We start from the raw sequence: 23,488 nt of genomic DNA, 5'->3' as shown, positions 1-23,488 counted from the left end.
AAACCGACTCCACAGAGTTGTACTCCTACCTTCAGGAACATGCCCTAACACATGCACGCACACGCGCGCACACACACACACACACACACACACACACACACACACAAGAGCATGTTTTTTAAGGGAAGTACAGGGAGATTTGGGCTAGAGTGATGATTCAGTAGGAAAAGCACTTGCTGATCAGATCTGAAGAGCAGAGTTCAGATTCCTAGAACCCACATCAGTGCCGGGTGGGCGGGCGTGGTGGCACACCTGTAAGTACACATGAGAACAGTGCTCAGAAGGCAGAGACGGGATTCCCAGGCAGGCTGGACCAGCCTTTATCAGTGAGCTCTCTGTCCAATCCAGAGAGCCTGCCTCAATGGATAAGGTGGACTAGCAGAAGAAAGCCCTCTGACACCAGCCTTGGTGTCAAGACTCACACATGCACACACACACGTGCTCACACACATGCACCATGTGAACATTACACACCTGCGTCACATACCACACACAAACATTTTCAACAAAAACGACAGGCTAAAGTAGGCAAATAAGTCTTCTATAATCATGAAACTGTTATATTACCATCAGTATTCCTAGTTTCCTTCCCTAGAGCTGGTAGAGCAATAACTGTCCATTTTGTCTTCCATTTTTCCCAATCACCATTTTATTCCTGAGCTTTAAAAAAAGGCACTAAAAAAACCCCACCCTCACATAATCAGTCTCCATATGGCTCCCATAATCCAGACAGAATCCTGTTAGTTCGGCAGTAAAATCTGATCTCTCTTTGAAAGGCATCCCCAAGTGGGATTTTCCTCTTCTCAGATTATCTATCTCCCAGCAGCAGTGTGTGGTCACATGCTAACACATTTATCAAGCGATTATTCCTGGCCCTTCTGCTGGCAAAAACAAGCAGGAAGCCACACAGAAAAAAACATGCACAGTAAACCACAGTAACCGGCTTCAAAGCTGCTCGACTTGTGTGGCTCCCGTGAATTCCAGGGGAAGAGAAAAAAGTCCCCTTGCTTTGTCTTTCCCAGACCACTGCCCTTCAGCAGTTTGCCAAGTGACTGCCTTGGACTGCCTGATCTGAGAGATGCCTTTCTGAGGCCTTGTTATTCCATAAAGAATTAGTTCTGCTTAATAGCTCAACTGTGCAGGAAGAACATTCCACAGTTTTCCACTGTGTACTAGTCACAGACTCAAGAACGCGTCAAAGAGTGCGGCTTTTGTAACCAAACCTGTGTCACTTAGCAACGTGGTTCATGTGGAAATTCAAAATAAGAAAAATCGCAAACTCACAACAGAAGTATTTCTTGTGCAGACTGTTTTTGCTTTCAGAAATGGTTATTCTCAAAGACTTTAAACACCTACTCGGGAGCTGCAGTACATTAAATCCCTTCTTGATAGATTTCACAGTGTTGTTCTCTGTTGTTTAGATAGATAGGTAATGGAAAGATGGGTGACTGATGGATGGATGGGTGAGTGGATGGATGGGTAGATATTAAATGGATGGGTAGGTAGTTGATAACTAATAATGGATAGATAGGTAGATAGATAAATGGGTGATGAAGAGATGACAGATTATAGATGAGTAGATGGACGGATGGGAGAATAGTTGGATGGATGCCAATACTGATAGATGAGTAAATGGATGATGGACTGATAAATGATTGGATGACAGATTATAATGGATGGATGGATGGATGGATGGATGGATGGATGGATGGATGGACAGGTGGATATATGACAGATGAACAGACTCTTAGCATTTCACATTATATAATACAGTTGCCTCAGAATATTAAAGACCTGGTTTTCTTTTCTCTTCCATATAACTAGATACCTGTTCTACATCCATATAACTAGATACCTGTTCTACAATATAACTTTAAAATGTATTACATAAATGTATTAAAAAGTCAAGGCCATGCATGATATAGCAAACCTCTAATCCCAGTGCACTGAACGCAGAGGCATATTTTTGTGAGTTGCAGGCCAGGTAGGGCTACCTAGTGAGACCTTGGCTTTAAAATACATACATACATACATACATACATACATGATAAATTCACAAAGTAATGATAAAAAACAGGTCTATCTCTTCTTAATGCCACCTCCTAGGTGACAGGCTACATCAAGATAAAGCTGACTATCTCCCTCCCAGCCACGGGCTGTCAGAAACTCATTGAAACAGATGATGAACACAAACTTCACACTTTCCAGGAGACATGGATGGCCACAGAAGTAGCTGTTGTTGCTCTGGGCAAAGAGTTGAAGAATAATGTTGTCCAAATCCACTGTGGAAACTACAAACAAGATTTTCCCATGAAGCAGGTTGTCTTGACCCACACACAGCAGAGAGCACCTGCTGTGGAGTAAGGGGAGTTCTTGTTATAGACCAAGGAGAACTACAGAGCAAGCCAAGTCTATTCAGGATGCATCTTAGATGCCAATCTGAGAGTTCTCAACTTGGTTTTTGTTAAAAACAAAATAACAGAGACAGAGACAGACAGAGACAGAGAGACAGACAGAAACAGAGAGACAGACAGAAACAGAGAGACAGAATGAATGAATGAATGAAGAATCCTGAACCGGTAGCTACTACTATGCCTCCATAGTTGGGAACCAAAAGAACCAGAAGAATCTACAGACTTCTAAAGATGATGTCCACCAGTATGTTAAGATCACTGGCTACTCTTCCAGAGGACTTGGGTTCAATTCCCAGAATCACATGCAGCTCACAGTTGTCTGTAACTCCAGTTCCAGGGGATCTGACACCTTCACACAGACATACATGCAGGCAAAACACCATTGCACACAAAACAAAAATAGATTAATAAAGAAAGCAAGCCCTTAAACAAGAAAGAAGCCCAGGAACAAAGTACCAGAGATCGAGAGAATTGTCACTCTTTATGTCCTGCAACACAAATGCCAGTGCACGGTTCTGAAGAAACAACACAGTAAGAAAAATAAGAAGAAAACTGAAAAACATGGTGAACTTTTGATCAAGGAAGGAAGCCAAAGAAAAATACCAAGAGCAAATTGCCAAGAGACACAGGCTGACCTCGCTAAGAGCTTTCCTTAATTAGGGATCCTACTGCTGTGATAAAACACCATGGGAGAAGGGGTTTTTTTCTCAGTCTACACTTCCAGGTATCAAACAGTCCATCACTGAGGGAAGTCAGGACGGGAACCTGGAGCCAGGTACTGAAGCAGAAGCCATGGAGCTTACTGAACTGCCCCAGCTTGCTCAACTGCTCTCTTACAGCGCCCAGGACCACCAGCCCGGGGTGGCAGTACCCACAGAGGGCTGGGCCCTCCCGCATCAACCGTTACTAGTCAAGAAAATGCCCCATAGACTAGTCTTGCAGGCCAATCCTATGGAAGCATTTTCTTGATCAAGATTCTTTCTTCCCAGATGACCCTGGCTTGTGTAAGTTGACATGAAAACTAGTCAACATGGAACTTCTGCTTCTAAGTCCAATGAAAAACAAGTCAAGAGTAACAAATAAGTTATCAACCTTGAAAAAAAATAGTAACCAGGTTTACATCTCTAGTCTCTCTTGTTTTTTTACAAACCTTCTAACAGCTGTTAAGGACAGAGCCAGCGTATGTGTCTTACTGGAGATCGAACCAGAGCCACTGAGCTGAAGCACCCCAAGTACTTTTTTCTGAAATGGGATCTTGATAAATTGTCTAGTCTGTGACCTTCCTCCTTCAGGCTGAGTGGCTGGGGTTATAGACATGATCTATAGTGTTCAGCTAGAAGCAAGCCAATTTAACTCAAACAGAAAAAAAGTTATACACATATACAGAGAGACAGACAGACAGATACATACATATGTAGTTATGTGCGTACACGTACACACACATATATGTGTAGATGCACATGCTTAAATATGCATACATGTAGAGGTGTGTATCCTCTATTGTTTTGCACCTGCCGAACCTGGAGCTTACTGTTTTGGCCAGCTTGCTAGCCGATCTGCTCAGAAGATCCCATCCCCATCTCCTGAGTGTTGAACTACAGGCAAGCCTCTGTGTCTACCTAGCATTTTACAGGAGCCCTGGGGGTTGAACTCAGCTCCTCGGCTTACACAGCAAGCACTTTATCAACTGGGTCACCGGCACACAGAAAGCGTTAACGTGTGTTTAATAAACCAAATCCAACAGAGCACAGTTTATAGTAGAGTTAGACACTCGAAGGTCGTATTTCACCTGTCACTGAGGGTCGCCTTCACCTGTTCAGGGAAAGGTTAGTTGGCAGGATGTTCATGGTGTCGTTATAAGTGGATCAAGCCAAACAGTTCTACTGCTTCTTTGATGGCTTATAATTAACACAATACAAAAGATTTTACATTCAATGAAAGATGGAGACTAGAGAGACCATAAAACCGATTTCCCTGATTAACAGCAGCACTAGTCACACGGTACAGAGATATGTCAGTATCGTTAGTGATACCCAGGTTCAGTCCTCGAAGCCCAGTGCCCCGGGACTGGTGACCAAATGATGACGATTTTGATACAGATTAAATGGCATTCAGAATCAGCTGTATATAGCTGGGTTACCTAGCTTGATGCCACACACTTTTCATAGTGCCATGCAAATTGTCCATGCAGCTTCATGAGACCAGGTCTTCCATTAGGGAAATGATCAACAATGGGACCTGGCCAGGGCTGGATAGATGGCTCAGAGGTTAAGAGCCCTGGCTGCTCTTCCAGAGGTCCTGAGTTCAATTCCCAGCAATCACATGGTGGCTCATAACCATCTGTAATGAGATCTGGTGCCATCTTCTGGCCTGCAGGGACACATGCAGCCAGAACACTGTGTAATAAATAAATAAATCTTAAAAAAAAAATGGGACCTGGCCACGTAAAGATATCTGGAAATATACCATCACTTTGGAGGCTAGTACAACGGTGGTTTTCAACTGTTCTGTGATGGGTACTGCATTAGAGGGCTGGAGGACTGGGAAGCATTTCCCACGGCTACATGCCGGTGGCAGACAGCTTATACTCTTGGGAAAGCATGGAGTGCATCGCTCAAGAGAACGGAAGCAAAATGACAGGAGATGCTCAGCCGGCAAAGTGCTCACTGCACAAATATGATGACCTGCCTTCAGATCCCCAGCGCCCACGTCAAAGCCAGGCAAGGCCGTGTCCCAGAGCTAGGAAAGCGGATACAGCAAGGCCCCTGGGGCTCACTAGCCAGCCAGTCCAGCTGAGTTAGGGAGCTCCGGGCTCAGTGAAAAACTGTCTCTCAAAAAATAATGTGGAAAGTGACTGAGGAAGACCTCCGGCTTTATCTCTAGCTTTAACATACACACCCACTTTGGTCTCTCTCTCTCTCTCTCTCTCTCTCTCTCTCTCTCTCTCTCTCTCTCTCTCTCTCACACACACACACACACACACACACACACACACACACACACACACACACACGAACGCCCACAGAACCTTGGCCTGAAATAAAATTTAAAAATGTTAAGCAAATAGATGAAAATTCTCAGTGAGTGGTACCCAGGCAGGGGTCCAAAGAAAGAAGAGCACGTACAATGCAGTGAGATGGTTTTAAAAGGCCAGAATGACAGGCTGCGCACAGAATCCAGATTTCACCTAGAGATCTATCTCAGCATCGACTCTTAATCTGCTTGATGAGTTAGTGCCTACCATGACTTACGTAAACCCCAAAGGCGATCTGAATTTCCAGGTTAATCGGGGGTATTTTGCATTTGCCTTCAAAGACAAGAACATTTCCCTGAGATAATCCCCACTGTAAGTAGATTGATTCACTGACTTTATAAACAGAGGTATTAAACTCTCAGGAACTCTGTTAATGGAAAGCTGCTAGCTAGCCGAAGTTCCTAAAAGCAAGAGTTCCAAGTTGACAGGGGACCCGAGGGCATGTGAAGCCTTTATAAGTGACCTGAGGCCCAGACCAGGCCCCACACAGGCCCTTCAGTGTTTGAAAAGGCAACAGGAAGTCCTTAATCCCCCTTCCCTTAGGAGAAGATAAAGGCCTTTGATTTGGGATCACAACACCCAGGGTGCAAGGGAGGAAGGAGGATCCCATCCGCACAGCCCCAAGCACGGGAGGTCAGCGGGGGACAAACAGAACACCAGCTCCAACATGCAAGGGCTAACCCCTAAACCCAAAGAGCGGGAGACTCACAGGAATGCAGCCACTCCTCCTAGCTTGCTAATCGTTAATTCCAAGCGCAGGAAAGCTAAGAAGGAGCCCATGTGATGAGACGGGCTCATAACCACTCCCTTCTCGGCTCACACCAGCTGGAGCAGGCACAGCCAAGCCAGCCTGGCTCCTAAAACCTGTTCACAATAATGTACCCCCGCCCCCACAAAGCTACAAAAGCTAAACGTAGACAGAGCGCTGCTGTAACAGTCTCTTTGGAACTCGGCTGCCACCAATTTGTAACTCTGTACTGAAAAATCAACAGGTTCTCCAGATACAATTGAGTATTAAATGGGGCAGGAAGGATGGCTCAGCCATTAAGAGATTTTATTGCTTTTGTAAAGGACACGAGTTCAGTTCACGGCATTCAATATCCGGCACCTCACAACTGCCTGTAACTCCAGCTCCAGGGGATCTGATGCCTTCTTCTGGAATCTGGAGACCTGCATTCACACATGCACACACACACACACATATGCAGACAGACACATAATTAAAAATAAAAGTCTGGGCAGTGGTGGCACTTGCTTTTAGTCCCAGCACTCGGAAGCAGAGGCAGGCGAATCTCTGTGAGTTTTAGGCCAGTCTGGTTTACAGAGTTAGTTCCAGGACAGCCAGGGTGATGACACAGAGAAACCCTGTCATAAAAAACAAAAAAAAAAACAAAAAAAAACAAATAAATCTAAGCCGGGCATTGGTGGCGCACGCCTTTAATCCCAGCACTCGGGAGGCAGAGGCAGGCGGATCTCTGTGAGTTCGAGGCTGGGCTGGACAGATAGCCTCCAAAACAATACAGAGAAACCCTGCCTCGTAAAAACAAAACAAAACAAAACAAAACAAAAAATAGCATAGCAGTTCCTCTGCCAAGTGTAGAACTACTTCCTTACCTACCTAATCCCTAAGACTCAACAGGAAGTTAGCCTCTAATGTGTGTGTGGGGGGGGGCAGGAGCAGCTCACCAGAGGTTTCAAATCATCAGGAGGAGTTTAACAAGATTCTGTAGTCACTTCACAACATGGAAAAACTATGTTGGAGACAAACTCTGAGAGGCTCCAACCTCCAAGATGACAATTCAATGTTTTTTTTTCCCTCCTCAATAACCTCGATGGGTGTCTGGGCAGGTGGTAAGGACTGCTAAAAAAAAAAAATCTGTAAAATTCACTGTTTGTGCCAGCAAATCTTGGGTCAGAACCAGCTCTTCTGAACAATCTGTGAATACCCTGAGGAAGCAACCGTGTTCACAGCTGCTGAGGTGCAGCCCCACCCAGCCGTGACTGCTTCAAACAGTTCATATTAAGATTTGTGCTATCATAAGCGCTACTGAACTCTAGATGACCTTGCAAGTATTTCTGCTCAGGCCGGAGAGAAAACTGGTCCCCTAATGGCTGGTCCAGCAGAGACTGCTGTGACTGGTACACAGGAGACAATGCTGAGGTTGGTGTAAACACAAACAAACCCTCATCTGCATATGAGGTTGGCTAAGTCTGGCTGCACAGGCAGGACTCTGGGCTCTCTTGGTGAGATGGCTGTCTCTCCGGTGTTGTGACTTTAGGCTCAATCAAAGGCCTCTCTCAGCTGGTCTCCTCTTGCGTATCTTGGGAGAGTAGGCCGGGCTAGAAGGATGAAGGGAACCTTAGTGGTGGCAGAGACCGAGAATGGCGAGAAGAGGCTGCTGCAGGCGGCTGCCACGGAGGCGGAGCTGTGGAGCGCTGCCAGAGTGCTGGGTGGCAGGAGTGGGAGAGCCCAGAGTCACCAACGCTTTGACAAGAGGCAGGGCCAGCACTCACTGGGCTGTGAAAGAGGGAGACCCAGACCGCAGGCAGTAGCATCGGAAGGGCAGTCCTGACGGAAGGCCGGTGAAACTCAGGGCTTTGGGAGGAAGAAAGACAGTGAAACCATGGGGGAGGGGGAGAGGAGAGAAGAGGAAGGAACGGGAAAGGAAGGAGGAAGGAGGAAGGTGGAGGAATGAAGGGGGAGGAGGAAGCAGAAAAAGCCCAGTGAACCTTGGGTCAGAGGAGGATGACAGCAGGCCTTTGCCTAGCTTTTCTATGGATGTTAGGTTTTAGACAACTCTCACCATGTCGACCACCCTGGACCTGAACTCAGGGCCTCCTCAGTGCTTAATTCCAGGCGTTCACACTACAACTAGCCAGAGTCACATGTTAGCTACAGAAAATTCTTATGAGTCACCACAGAGTACAAAAGGATCATTTTACAGAGACACATAACAAAAGCATAGGCACATGAGTACAAAAAAGGGGCATGGACACAGACCTATTGCCACAACACCCAACGGCAACCAGTACTCAAGGTGTCACGAGGAAATTCAAAGATTTGCTCACATATGTGTGCACACATGCAGGCACACACACTCACACACACAGTAAGCAACATACACACACACATACACACACACACACACACAGTAAGCACAACTGCTCACTATCTGGTGGAATTCATGCCTGACATCATTAGATACAAACCTGGATAGTGGGTGTGGTAAAAATCCAAAAACAAACTAAAACCAGTGGCTGTAGCTACTGGATAGTATTTTGAAAGGCAAAAACTCAGGGTAGTGGGGGTCACAGGAGCTGCCACCACATGTAGTGACCTCGGCTCTCCAGGACTCGTGTGGTGGAAGTAGAGAACTGAGCCCTCAAAGTTATCTCCTGACTTCCACACATCCACTGTGACACACACACACACACACACACACACAAATACACACATACATACACACACAATTTTTTAATCTTTTTTTAAAGTAGATAATCCGGCACTGAAACAATATAAATTACATGACCACAACATAACTTCCTACTCCTTTCCCATTCCAGTCCACATAAAGGAAAGCAGAAGAAACATAGGTTACATGTTCTAATTTATTTTAAATTAAACAAGACAATACGGATAAAAAAAATCACATTTGACACAGGTTAACACATTCTAATGGACCACTTCCCATTCAAAGTTGTTTTGTTTTTCAAAATCCAAAAAGTATAGCGTTATCTCTTCCTGGCTTCTGCTGGTCCTCAACCATTCTGAGAAGCCTTAGAAGAAAAAGGCCCTCTCCTGCTGATTTATGAGACGTTTCTTTCAACCATCACTCCTCAGCGATTCTACGCAAGACGGAAGAAGGGGCAAAAGGTCCAGGGCGCAGTTGCTGGGATCAGCATCTGAAAGCTCCATCCTCCCAAAGAAAGAATGCTCCGACCTCTGACATCCTGCTAAGGTGTCAAAGCAACTGCTCACAAATGTGCGTCAGCAACGAAGCAGAAATCAATCATTGCATTTAATCTCATCAATTACTACGCAAGGGACACAATGCCTCCAGAGCCACACACAGTTCAGGCACTTCGTGGCACCCATGCTATTTTGTTAAGTTTGTTTTCCCTGTATGACGTTTCTTTAAAAAAAACAGCATAATTCCACTATCACAGATGAAAAGCATCCAACCATGGTAATGCATCTCCCATTGTATCATCTCTTAACTAAAACTTAAAAAAAAACTATGCAAATATTTGGAAAACTGTTATCACTGGATCTATCTTCTTACATATTATGGGACAACTGTAACACTACGTCTCTCATAACTAAAACTTTCCATAAACAATTTCACGAACATGAAATTGGCTTTATAAACACTCTCGCGCTGAAATCTTGGAGTAGATTTTTTCCAAAACTTTATTATTTTATGTATATGTGAACTTTGCCCGCATGAAGTCTGTGTTCACATAAGCCAGAAGGGGGCACTGGACTTACAGACTGGTGTGAGCAGCCACGATGGTGCTGAGAAATGGACATGGAAGGAGCATCCAACGTTCTTAATAGCCACCGAGCAGTCTCTCTCTCCCGCCCTGGAGTAGTCTTAGCAGCCATGGTCCCTTGCATACAGGCAAATGCGCTACCACAGCTACAGCTCGGCAGCTCTCTGAAGCAAGGTAACTGAATTGTTTCAAAAAAAAAAAATCACAGAACCCAAATCCTGAGTTGAGAGATCCTTTCACTGTGACTTTGGTTTTACTCCACTATTTCAAATGCCGTTGTTGCACATGAACAACACCCTTCTGAGGCTGTCACCAGCACATAAAACGAGGGCTGGGTTTGAAACTCAAAGGTCCAGTGTTTGCCTATCATGCTTGCTGCCCTGGGTTCCCCCAGCACAAAAAAAAGCATGGAAAAAAATGAGGGGTTTTGTTGTTGCTGTTGCTGTTTTCTGTTGTTTTTCAAGACAGGGTTTCTCTGTGTAGCTTTGGAGGCTGTCCTGGAACTCACAGAGATCCGCCTGCCTCTGTCTCCCGAGTGCTGGGATTATAGGCATGCACCACCACTGCCCTGCTTGAGTTTGTTTTAAATCTTGCTCTCCCCCCCCCCAATAAGCTGACAGGCTGAAACTGTACTCAGTTTAATGGAAAACAGCAAAAACTTCAATGAACAAATAACAGAGCTCGCTAATAGCTTCACATACTCCCATCAGCACATTCCCCCAGGCAGAACTGTATAGCATTCATGCACATAAAATACAACGTCAGTTTAACCATAGACATGACATTAACTCAGTTTCTGATAATTATTTTGACATTGTTGGAACGGTCAAGAAAAATCAAAGCGGGGAGGGGGAGATAAGAAGCAAAGCCAGGCGGTGGGTGACAGTGCACACCTTTAATCCCAGCACATCTGGTACAGAGGCAGGCAGATGTCTGTGAGTTTGAGGCCAGCGTGGTCTGCATACAAAGAGAGTTCCAGGACAGTAAGGGCTACACAGAGAAACCTTGTTTCAAACAAAAACTTAAGAAACCATATCCTGACATATTCAGATAACTTCAAAAATGTCTTTGGCAATCACACAACTTTAGTCAAAGTAGTCCCTCAGCTAAAATTATGTTAAAAGCATTACTAATGGGATGGTGCAGTGGGTAAAGACACTTACTGCGAAGCCTGAGGACCTAAGTTCAATTCCCAGGACCCACGTGTGGAGCAAGAGACCCAGCTCCTACAAGTGGTCTTATGGGCCTCCACCGCGACACACGCATGCCTTCACACACACACACACACACACACACACTTTGTTTATTTGGCTTTTGGTGACAGGGTTTCTCTGTGTAGCACTGGCTGTCCTGGACTTCGCTTTGTACCCCAGGCTGGCCTCAAACACAGAGATCCACCTGCCTCTGACCTCCCAAGTGCTAGGATTAAAGGTGTGAACTACCAGGCTAACAACTTTTTACCATTCTGCTTACTCAGAAAACAGTTAACTACTAAAAGTCTCTTATAAGAAAAGCTGGGCTACACACACACCACACACACCTATTTATTTATTTACTTACTTTTTTCTGAGATAGGATTTCTCTGTGTACCAGCCCAGCTATTGCTCTGTAAATCAGGCTGGCCTCAAACTCACATAAATCCACCTGCCTCTGCCCCCTGAGTGCTGGGATTGAAAGCATGAAGAAATACAGTCAAGCTTCTTCTTCTTCTTTTTTAATGCTGACATCAAAGCACTTTTTCCCTATTCTAAATCCACTTTGAGGTCAATATTTCAATCTGAATTACTTTAGACCCAATCAAGGAGACTTACACTAATGCAGACTGAAAGCTGGTAAAAATTACACCTGATCATATTAATAGGAACTGGGGGCAGGAGTGTCATCTGCCCTGCACAAACACATTAGCAGAGCTCTCAAGAGAAAGTCTTAACTATATTTTTAAAATGCTGAATCAATACACATTAAAATTTACCATTAATATTTATAAAATCACGTATCACGTGCAAACTCTCAAAGAAACACAGCCATAGAGAACGGAACAGTCTCCATTAAAATAATAATACACTTTCCCAGAGTCTTAAAACCAGGGGCTGGAGAGACGATGGTTAAGAGTACCTGAGAGCCTGGGCAGCTCACAACTGTTTACAGCTACAGTTCCAGAGGGTCTAACTCCCTCTTTTAGCCTCCAAGGGAACTGCACGCACATAGTATGAATGCATACACACAAGCAAACACCCATGCACATAAAATAAAATTAAAAAATCATAAAGAAAGGAAAACAGTAGTCCTAGTCAAGCTGGGTCTAAGGGAGGTTGACAAAGTGAATTCTTGCTATGGAGATCCAGGGTTTAATCCCTAATACCGTGAAAACAAACATAAATAAATAAAATACAAGTATCTAAATTATCTGCATTTGGCTTTAAACCTCCCATGAACAAAGTCCAAAATGGTATATTAAATACCAGCCAAGTTACTTTAATTCTTCTCAGGGACTAAAATGGTTCTGGTACAATGGGGCTGAGCAAAATCTCACCGAGTAAGTACTTAGGGCTGAAGAGATGGCTCCGGGAGTAAAGCGTCTGTTGCACAAGCGTGAGAATCCAAAATCTGCTCCCTCACACTCACAGAAGAGCAGATACAACAGCATGCACTGTAACCCCAGGACCAAGGAGACAGAGACAGGAGGGTCTCTGGGGCTCTGGCTAGCCAGAGCACCACGTTAATGAGTTCAGGCTCAATGAGTCTCCACATCTCCAAAAACAGGTGGGAAGAGGCTAAAGAACACACTGGATATTGACCTCTGACCTCTATAAGCACGTGAAAACACATGTATCCACAGGCATACACACACACACACACACACACACACACACACACACACACACACACAAACAACAACTTGAGAAAGATGAAGACTCAGTCCAGTGCCTTCCCCTTTACTTGGCCCTGGGGCCCTCTCAAGATGCTGTCATCCACTCCAGGTGGTAGTGGCGCACACGCACACTTTTAAGCTCAACACTCGGGAGGCAGAGGCAGGCGGATCTTTGAGTTTAAGGCCAGCCTGCTCTACTGAGCAAGTTCCAGGACAGACAGAGCTACATGGAGAAAGCCTGCCTTTGGGGTAAAAAAAAAAAGAGGCTACCACCCTGGCATCATTATGAGCAGAAGTTAAGAGGCTTCTGCTTGAAATGAAAGGAAGGTACTGTTGATTTACACCGAGAGACTTGCCGTGTTTGCCATTCACCCACACTTACCACACAGCCAACGAACATTCTCTGGTCTGTCGATGCCACACAACATGCAGAACACCCCAAGACACTCTCTGGGGTACACGTTTCCCTCCACCCACAAAAGTATCAGTGGTCCTCACACAGGAGTGTCTGGGTTTTTCTGGTTGTCACAGAAGGACTGGGAGGGACTTAAGGCAGAAATGCTGGAACACACAGCATGGAAGGCACCAGATAACACCATAATGAGGCACTATCTGGCCCAAACTTCGAGCTATGCCAAAGCTTAGAACTCTGAGAATGCCATCCACAAACAGGATACCTTTATCAAAATTTTACTGAGGCCTGGGGGGTGTTGGTAGCAAAGATGTTACGTCCCTGAGTTTTACTATGGTCTGAGTACCACTAAAAATTACAAAACAAATGCTAGCAAGATGGCTCAGTGGATTAAAGGGTCTGCCACCAGGCCCGAGGACGAGAATTCAACTCCCAAGGCTCACAGAGTGGAAGGAGATAACAGAGCATTCATGCTGTCTTCCACACTCATGATATATAATATATGTATGTGCACACACACACACCTCACTCCCAAGGCTCACAGAGTGGAAGGAGATAACAGAGCATTCATGCTGTCTTCCACACTCATGATATATAATATATGTATGTGCACACACACACACCTCACAGTATAAAACAGCACTACCAAAGAAAATTTTTAAATAACTATGATAGGGCTGGAGAGACGGCTCAGTGATTAAGAGAACTGGCTGCTCTTGCAGAGGACCTAGGTTCAATTCCTAGCACTCACAAGGCATTCACAACTGCTCTTAACACCAATCCTAAAAGATCCAATGCTTTCTTCCAGACTTACAGAACAAGGTGCACATGGTACACGGAAATACATGAAGACAAAAACACTCATACACATGAAATAAACCTTTTTTAAAAAAGTCACACAGCCAGGTGTGCACACACCTCTAATCCCAGCACATGGGAGGCAGAGACAGGCAGATCTCTGTGAATTCGAGGCCAGCCTGGTCTACAAAATGAGTTCCACAACAGCTAGGACTATGACACAAAGAAACCGTTTCAGAAAAAAAAAAGATTCTGTTTTCCACAGTGCCAAGCACTAAGCCAAGTGAGGACACAGATAAGAAGCCAGAGTCCCAAACAGTGCCTGTATTCCCCAGTCTCTTGATTAACCTAACCGCTGTCGATGTTGAAGCAGTCAAACACACATCTACAAACACTCTAGAAAGGGCAAGCCCTCCAGAAACAAACAAACAAACCAAACATTTTAAATTCATGCCTTCTGCTTAGTCTGTAAGAATTTGGCTTTTTAAGGTTCATCAAGCCGGGCAGTAGCGGCGCACGCCTTTAATCCCAGCACTCAGGAGGTAGAGGCAGGCGGGTCTCTGTGAGTTCAAGGCCAGCCTGGTCTACAGAGTAAGCTCAGGACAACTTCCAAAGCAATACAGAGAATCCCTGTCTCAAAAAACCAAAAATCAAAAAATGATTTTTTTTTAAATTTTATGATCACTGGTGTTTTGCCTGCATGTGTGTCTGGGTGAAGATGTTTTGCCTGCATGTGTGTCTGGGTGAAGGTGTTTTGGCTACATGTGTGTCTGGGTGAAGGTGTTTTGCCTGCATGTGTCTGTGTGAAGGTGTCAGAAGTCTAGGAACTGTGAGCTGCCATGTGGGTGCTGGGAATTGAACCCAGGTCCTCTGAAAGGGCAATCAGTGCTCTTACCTGACAAGCCATCTCTCCGGCCCCACTTGCTGCCCTTATAAAGTACCAGAATTCAGTTTCCAACACCCACATCAAGATGCTCACAAATGTCTGGAACACCCTTCAGTTCCAGATCTAGCAGCATCCATGAGTACCAGGTAGTCACACAGACACAGGCACAAAATAAAAATAAATATGTCTCTTTTTAAAAGAGATCAAGCATGATTCAACATGGTTGATTATTTTGCAAGTAAGTCTTCATTAGTTTTCTAGCTGAATCCTACTTAGTTTACTGTTTACTAGATACTAGCTGACCAACTCTGGCTAGAAGACAAGATCTTGTCTCCTAACCGAAGTTAAAAATGTGGCTTTCACAGAGGTAACCTCAAATGCATTTGATTTATTAACTGAAATATGCATTAAACCCAAAGCCTTGCTTAAAAGATTAGTTTTCGGCTAGTCTCTTAAATTGCTGAGAGCTTCCTCCACAGGCCCAGCTGTTGAATTTGGGAGCACAGATCCCCAGGGGTTTGTACAAACAACCCCTGGCTGTGAAGCTCTTTCTCTGGATTCATCAGAGACAGCTGACCAAAAGGGTATAGACACAGGACCCTTTTGAGATTTCCTTTAAAAAATGGGCAGAAATAAAGCAAACACGTGTGTGTGTGTGTGTGTGTGTGTGTGTGTGTGTGTGTGTGTGTGTGTGTGTGTGTGTGTGTGTTCGAGAAACATAGAACTCTACCCCCTTGCTGGATCCTGCTTTGCTTCCAAAAAAGAAAAGAAAAAAAATCCACCAACTTTGAAAAGAGGAAGATAGTGTTTCAATTGGCACAAAATGAGTCATGAATCACACATAAAGAAGGAAAAACTGGTTCCCTGACCCAGAGATTATCCAGCCTCTGATAAGCAGACCAGACCTCAAGTAGAGAGACCTTCAGGGAGCCCAGCCAAGCTGCAGGACCAGGTGTGTGCAGCTTTTACTGAGTTGACTTCATGTATCCAGGACAACTGACAGTAACTTAAACAGACTGTTCAAACCACAAGCTCTCTAGGACATCAGGAAGTAGTAACTATGCTTTATTTTTACAGAGTTAGCAAACCAGTCCCTCAAAATACCTGCTTCATTCTCTTTATTTTTCCAAAATCCAGGGACTTTGAGTTCTGTGTCAGAACTGCTGAACTAGGGTGGGTGACTGCTAAGACCTTGTGTGCCCCACAGACAAGACGCTGATCCTCAAAGTCCACAAACCCCACTGGGACAGGGACGCTGCAGACAAATTTTGCCAGCTTGGAGTTCAGGATCTCTAATAAAATCCAAATATCTGAACTATATTTTCATATTATTTTTTTATATTTTATTTATTTATTGTGTATACAGCCTTCTGTCTACAGGTGTCAGATCTCATTTAAGGTGGTTGTGAGCCACCATGCGTTTGCCGGGAATTGAACTCAGGACCTCTGGAAGAACAGTCAGTGCTCTTAACCGCTGAGCCATCTCTCCAGCCCCATATTTTCATATTCTTATTCTCTTTTTCAAAACATTATTTTAAAAGTTTTCTAATTAAACTTTGGATGATAATTGATAAATTACTCTTTAAGGCAGAAAACCATACCCACAAAATAAAAATCCTTGAAAGTTCATCTTAAACTGAAACAGAAGCATTTTATTCATGAAAAACATATCTTACTAAAGGCAAGGACTCTTGCCCCTAAAAGTTACAGAAATGGTTAAAATTAATCTCATATTTCTAAGAAGAATTATGAAGTTTAGAGAATTCCTATGTTCTTCCATCTTACAATTGCTTTTTTGTCTTTGCTCAAGATTAAAAAAAAAATCATGAAACCCCTAAGAAAGACAGGGCAGATTTGTGCTCCCATCCTATCTAGGGGCTTCGATTCCCACCTTTTATGGAAAGGAGACAAACATGGAGTTTCCTGTTCAGTCCTCGCTGATGGCCATACGCCCGCCCCCTCCTTTACTTCCCTTATCTTAATTTAAACTTGTTGAAATATGAGGCTGTTTGAAGCACACTAATGCCTTCCTATGAGATTTATCTTACACCAGCATTAAGAACGCTAGGAACATCCAGACGGCTCTCTGGTCATTTGGTACCCCTAAAATATTTTAATTGCAGTGTTTATATAAGGAAGACTTAGCACTCAAGTAGGTGAATTTTGATGTGCTAAAACTAAACATTTATAGGTCCTATATTAATGTTCTGATTACTATTGTATGCAACTAGAAAAGGGGCTCCCAACATCCTTCACCTCTTTTCAAATTTCATGAAAATGTAAAAAGGGGACAATAAAATGGCTATCAACACAAAGGATTACTTTTAAAAATAGCTATATATTACTTTAACCCTATGTTTTCCTTTTTAAAACAGGATGCCTTAGCAAAACTAAACTAGCTGAATTCGCATTCTTTTGTGCTTGGGTGAACAACCGGAAAGCCAAGCCTCCAGGCCTTGGGGAAGAACCCTGTGCTGATGTGCTGGGAGATAAGGCCCCACAGTGACACTTAAGGAAGGGCCTGCTCACATTCGAATTTCTGCATTCCTCAAGAACAATTCATGGCAATAAGCAACTTTGCAGAAGAGCTACATGAAAGCTGGGGCCAATGAATGAGGGTCATCTGCTCTTTATCACAGGGTAAACCTCACCCCGGCCAGTGTCTAACCTTTTAACCTTGCCGATTCCTAATTTACACATGAATAATGGAATTCTGGCCCAGAGTGCAACTTTCCGCTTCTAGCCGCTAAATTCAGAAACTCAGCCTGTGTGTTAAAAAACCCAAGAGTGGCACAGATTAAAGTTTTAGATTACTGGTAGTGACTACCACCGCCAAACCAAAAGATGCATTCGCTCATAAAATCCCCAAGAAAACAAAAAGAACACACTTGTACCCTGCTGTTATCAGTAAGTGGAAGCACTAGCTTTAAAAACACACACAAAAACAACAGAATGCCCACTTAATGCTCCCCTCTTCCTGATCACTTTGGATAACATCTGCACAGGAAGAGCGATTACAGCCCCTGTCACAAGACACGGCCTCTTAAACAACAAAACTGTATGGATACAGGATCACTGAGAGCCTTCTTAAAGAAAAATCTAAATTAAATCCGCTGTGCATTTCTTGTTTTAAAATCCATTAGTAGTGACTGGGTGAAAGACCCCCCCCCCACCTAAAGCAAGGTGATGATCTAAGCAGTTCATCTGGGAAGTTTTGCTTGTTTCTGAGGGCCTGTGAGATGGCTTCGTGAGTTTCTAAGACAGGCCTTGATAAACAGTCTAAACTCGCCATCCTCCTGCCTCAGCCTCCCACTGATGGGACCACAGATATGTGCCACACCTGATTTTCTTCAATCCAAAAATTGATATTTATAGGGGGCTGGAGAGATGGTTCAGCGGTTAAGAGCACTGGCTGCTCTTCCAGAGGACCCGGGGTTCAAATCCCAGCACCCACACGGCGGCTCACAACAGTCTATAATGAGATCTGATGCTCTCCCCTGGCCTGCAGGCATGCATGCAGACAGAATAAATAAATCTTAACAAAAAATTGTATTTATAATATGAAGATCAGGTCATTTACTTCCCCACAATACTTTGTAAAATGAGTAATATGTAATCAGGTGTTATTAATAAAAAATTTAAAGATACAAAAATGTGAAGATACTCAAAATGTTATGTTTTTTGGATGATTAGTTTTTTTTTGGTTGATTTTTTGGGGGGGGTTTAGTTTAGGTTTGAACTGAACCCAGACACTCATCATGTCAAACACACGCCATCATGCCAAACACACGCTTCAACACTGCATCACTAACCCAGCCCCTGTTCCTAATATTTGTTTCACTTCAGATTTTATTTATGGAGTCAGAAAGTAGGGTGAGTTGTGGGATTCTGCCAGGCTTCTCAGGAGGTCCTGGAAGTAAGTGTCGTCTTGATAAATGTTTGTCTTTTAAGTCCTGTCCACTCCCCTCTATGGTCCACTTCCCCACAAACGCAACACAAACTACAGTTCCTTGACATGAAAAAAATTTGGAAAAAAAAAAAGATTCCACAAATATGAAAAGATGGGAATAGAAGAAACCCAGAGTGATTTACGTTACACAAGACTCAAATGAACCGGGCATAGAGCTAAAACGCACAGTCTCCTCAAAGTGACCCTGTACAGTGAAACCACTGCTCAATGAAAGATTTCAATGACCAATGATCAAAGCCCAAGGAAAACAGCAGGGGGCATTGGGGGTGGAGTTTATCAGAGATCTTCTCAGGGTTATGTCCGTCTTTGGCAGGGGTGGGGGTGGGGCTAGGCTTGGAAGCATCTCTAATTTGCCAACATAGTTCAACACAAATGTCTCTCTGCAGTTATTTTCTACACTTTATCATCACCATACAATTACATCAATTACAAAATAGTAAGTGCAGCAGAAATATGCCCCTAAGCCGTAGTTAAGTCACTTGGGAAACTCAAAGCCATCTCTGGAGCTTCCATTGAGGAGACCTTGGATAAACCACTCTCTAAAGATTATATGGTTATCTCAAAAACGTGCTCTTCCTGTTGTATGCTTTATGAACGGGTCAGTGTGTATAGTGCAAAAACCTGCCCTCCGGAGGTTAAGAGCATAGCCAGAGCTGTAAAACTCTTTCCAACATCTCACCTTGCTGGGGAGTGTCGCCTGGTCACCTGAAGAGGTGACCTCAAGGAGCTCCCTTACCTGTCCTAGGCCCCTCCTGACACCCAGAAGTTGCCAGGTCAACCACCACCCAATGGATCATAAGGCTGACACTTGCTTGAATGATGTTAATACAAAGGAAATCCTTAGACAGCAGACTTTATGATAACTGGAGAAAATAAATGAGCAGATCTGGTTTAATTCCATTAGGCCTAATACAGAAATGGCCTTGATCTCTTCTTCCCTCCCAGATGGAAAAGACTCGAAATACTTGGAAAGCCTCAGAGTTACTGACCAGTGCCCTCTCTTACAATCAAAAAGCTACATGGTCTGAGAGCCGGAAGGTTGGGCTGTAAGAAAGAGTCAGCACTCAAGAGCCAGCCACACAGCAGAAAGATTTCCTTGTGACTGCTTCCATCCAATGGTTTCCAAAAGACTGGAATTTTATCACAAACTTCTTCATGTAATTCTCACAGTGGGCAACACTTGAAATTTAGATAGTCACCTGCCGCTTTCAAACTCTAATTTGAATTTGGTTCCCAACACCTCAAGTTTATGTAGTTTTTGCAGATTTCTCTGCACACCTCCGTTAGCAACAGCTATTATCATCTCTGGTGAAATTCTTAACATATGAATGATTTTAGTGCTACTCATAAGTCAATAAAAATAAAAATAAAAAAGCCCTTCTAACAGAAAACTGTTACCACCAAGAAGAACTTAAAATGCTTACTTGACAATGTCAGATGAGCTTTCTGACTGAGGATGGCCCCGTACTTGTTCACTGCCAAGCACTGATAAAATCCTTCATCGGACTGCTCTCCTCGCCTGCCTTCCACCTCGCTGATGTACAGAGAGCCGTTAGACAGAACCTGGATCCGTTTGTTTTCAGACAATTTCGCTCCATTTTTCATCCATGTGACCTTAATGGGACCTTCTCCGTGAGCCTGGCAATCTAAAGAGACGGAGTCTTTCCTTGTGACAGTTACATCCTGCGGTTCTTTCATGAAAAACAGTTCGCTAAAGCTCCACACTCCTGTGAAGAAAAGGGGGGAGAGGGGTATGTCCAGAATTACAGGTATAAAATCATTCAGCACACAACTGTAAGACACATATTTGTGGTATAAGGCAGTTTCTCCAGCCATAATGGTTAGCTTCCAAGGACCTCAATAACTGCAAACCCTTTCAACAAGTCAGAGAAGTCTCCCTTTACAGTGTCTACACTCAAGACATGGGGAAGACGCTGATGCCTTCTATGAAGCCTAAGAATTTGGTTCTCAGGTTTCTGGCCAGAGACCCAAAATCATCAGAACTACTAGCACAAGCCATTTGCTACTTTTACAAGCTTGTCAAAAAGATCTTGAACAGGGTTAAGTCATAAAAGTCTAATTTTACAAGAAATCATTAGCAAAACTCCAACTCTGTGAACAAGCGAGTTTATTTCCTTGTCTCTTGAAGTGTTTTTGGAAAATCCGGCACCTACTCCTTTGGGAAGTGCGTTTATCTTTTGTGACAAATTACAAGTTTGCATTTTTTTTTTCTATCTGCCCTTTTACGGCAGGGATGCTGTCTCGGATCCTTAAGAGAAATCCATTTACTTCATTTCTGCCGAGCCAGCTAGGTATTTAAAGGACACACAATAGACTTTGAAAAGTCGGTAACTCTGGCTGCTTGTGCTCAGTGGGTGATCGGATTAGGAAACCTTTATTTCACTTTTTTCGAGCTACCAACTGTTGGAAAAAATGCGTGACTAATTGGTCCTTACTGTCTAATAGGGAGAGGAGATTGCTTAATCAACCAATACACATTTTTATCAGAGCAGAGGGAATGTTTTATCCAAGCACAAATCTGTGGTCCACCAGAATAAAGCATTTGTTGCCTCTTGTGTTTAGAGCAAAAGCATGATCTGGGCCAACATAAAGTTAAAGGTCTTGGTGGGAGTCTGGCTTTTGTTTTGTTTTTAACACTTCTCCTGGTCAGTTTGAAGCCCTGATTACAAATACCCAGCAATGATTTATCTGTTTCTCATCAAGGCAGATCCTGAAAACCTCAGTCTGGAGCTCGGAACTTCCACTAAGGTCCGCCCAGGGCAGCTACCAATAGCCCCATGCAGCATGCAACCACTCCGGAAGACGCCCATTGTGTTTCTGAGCCGCTTACTACTTTGATCCTTTCTCTTGCTAACTGAAACTAACTCTTCCAGAAAAAAAAAGAAAGAAGAAAAAGGAAAAAGAAAAAAGCTGTTTGTAACTCAAGCTCCTTAACACCTTTTCAAATCCCCTCCTTCCCCCACTTTATACGTTTCCGTCTTTTAAGAAACCAAGATTGAAAAAAGGGAGATAAATAAATTTATGCAAGTTTGTGCAAGGCTAATCTGGAGGTTTCAGGGAACTCCCGCCGGGACCCCAAAGACCTGCATGCAGAAAGTAAGTTCTGTCCAGGCACCTTCCTCTAGCCTCTCCGGGGCACAAATGGGCCACACAACTTTCAAGCTCCTTCTCGTTGCAATTCCACCCTCCCATCTCCTTGCTCAGTTTCAAGCTGCGGAAGCGGGGGGTTCCTGGCTCCGCCACCCCGCGACCTGGGGGACCCACTGCAAACCCTAGAAACGGCGCGCAACCGCGGCGCCCCACTGCGCGGCGAGGCTGCCACTCAGGAAACAATATAAATAAAACCACGTGCGGCCGCGGCCCGGGACGCAGCACGGAACCCCCGGCTGGCCGCAGCGCGGACAATGGCGTGAGCAGGGCGAGTGGACAGCGGCCCCAAGGAGACTCGGCCTCGGCCGAGGATCGCTCGGAGCGCGCATCCCGAGGGAAGCCCGGGCCGGCCGCACCACCCGGGACATCCCTGCCCGTCCCCCTCCCCGCGCACGGTCGCGCACACTCGCTCGGAGAGCGCGCCCACCTGGAAGGGAGCCGAGCGGCAGCAGCAGCAGCAACAGCAGCACGGGCGGCATCCCCGGGCGCACGGGAGGCGCCATTCAGCGGGGCTGCGCGGGCATGCTCCCGGGCCGTGCGCCCGCGCCCGCTGCTCCCGCTGCTCTCCTGGATCCGCAGCTCCTGCTGCACCCGCTGCTCCGGCGTGGCTAGGCGACGCGCCGCTTGCAGGCGCACGGACCCCCGTGCGCGCGCCAGGCCGCGGGGACCACGCGCGTCGCGTCCAGCCCGGGGCGGAGGGAGGCTGCAGAGGGCGGCGCAGTGGACAGCCTGGCCGGCCGGGGACTACTTTCTACATCTGGCCCCTGGGCCCCGCACGGCGAGGTCGGCGCTGCTGGCGGAGGGACACGCTGCGATCGTTTGGGCGACCCCGGGGACAGGGGGAGGGCCCCGCTGGACAATGCACCTGGGGGTCAGGCCCCCGCCCCTCAGCCTGCGCGCCACGGCCGGCCACCGGGCCACAAAGGCCAATCCTCCTGGCCGCGGCCAGCCCCCCGGGGCCCTTCTCCCTCCTGCCGGCCAGTTGAGGATTCCGCACGGAGGAAGGGGGTGGGGTGGAGGGATGGTGTTGAGAGATGTGGAAAGGCCGGAGACTTCTCCCCTGATGGCCCCCTGCCCATCCCCCTGCTTTGCTCACCCGCCCAGGCCCTGTTCTGGGAAGTCCAGTTCCCACTTCTGAGGCTTGTCAGCGCCCCTGGAGGCCTTCTATGGCGACAACCCCCCCCCCACTACCACCCACATTTGGAGACTTCTTATCATCCCTGGTCTCATCAGATACAGCCTTGACTTGAAAATCATCTAAGAGAGCTCTAAAACTAGCAGTTACTTTCGGGGGAGAACTTTTAAGTCTGCTTCAAGTTAATTAAGTTTTTAATGTGTGAGAAGTTAAGTGCATAAAGGCCCTTGTCCTGGGAATAGGGGCGAGATCAGAGGGTGTCCAGAGCTTGATATTCGAGGCCAGACTTTGGTGTGTTACCT

At 45.2% G+C, this 23,488-nt stretch overlaps 1 protein-coding gene across 1 annotated transcript in view; it reads right to left on the bottom strand.

Annotated features, from left to right (window-relative positions):
- Positions 1–22,771, bottom strand: part of Prtg (protogenin) — a 100,870-nt gene extending 78,099 nt beyond the window's left edge. The window contains exons 1-2 of the mRNA XM_040740161.1: positions 22,479–22,771; positions 20,305–20,607 (exon numbers count right to left, since the gene is read on the bottom strand). Coding sequence (XP_040596095.1) covers positions 20,305–20,607; positions 22,479–22,554 — 379 coding nt within the window. The 5' untranslated portion in view covers positions 22,555–22,771. The remainder of the gene's footprint in view (positions 1–20,304; positions 20,608–22,478) is intronic.
- Between the last annotated feature and the right edge of the window lie 717 nt (positions 22,772–23,488).

Source organism: Mesocricetus auratus, unplaced genomic scaffold (genome assembly GCF_017639785.1).
Source record: "Mesocricetus auratus isolate SY011 unplaced genomic scaffold, BCM_Maur_2.0 Super-Scaffold_100691, whole genome shotgun sequence".
Taxonomy (NCBI): domain Eukaryota; kingdom Metazoa; phylum Chordata; class Mammalia; order Rodentia; family Cricetidae; genus Mesocricetus; species Mesocricetus auratus.
This window is presented reverse-complemented; position numbering and strand designations above follow the sequence as displayed.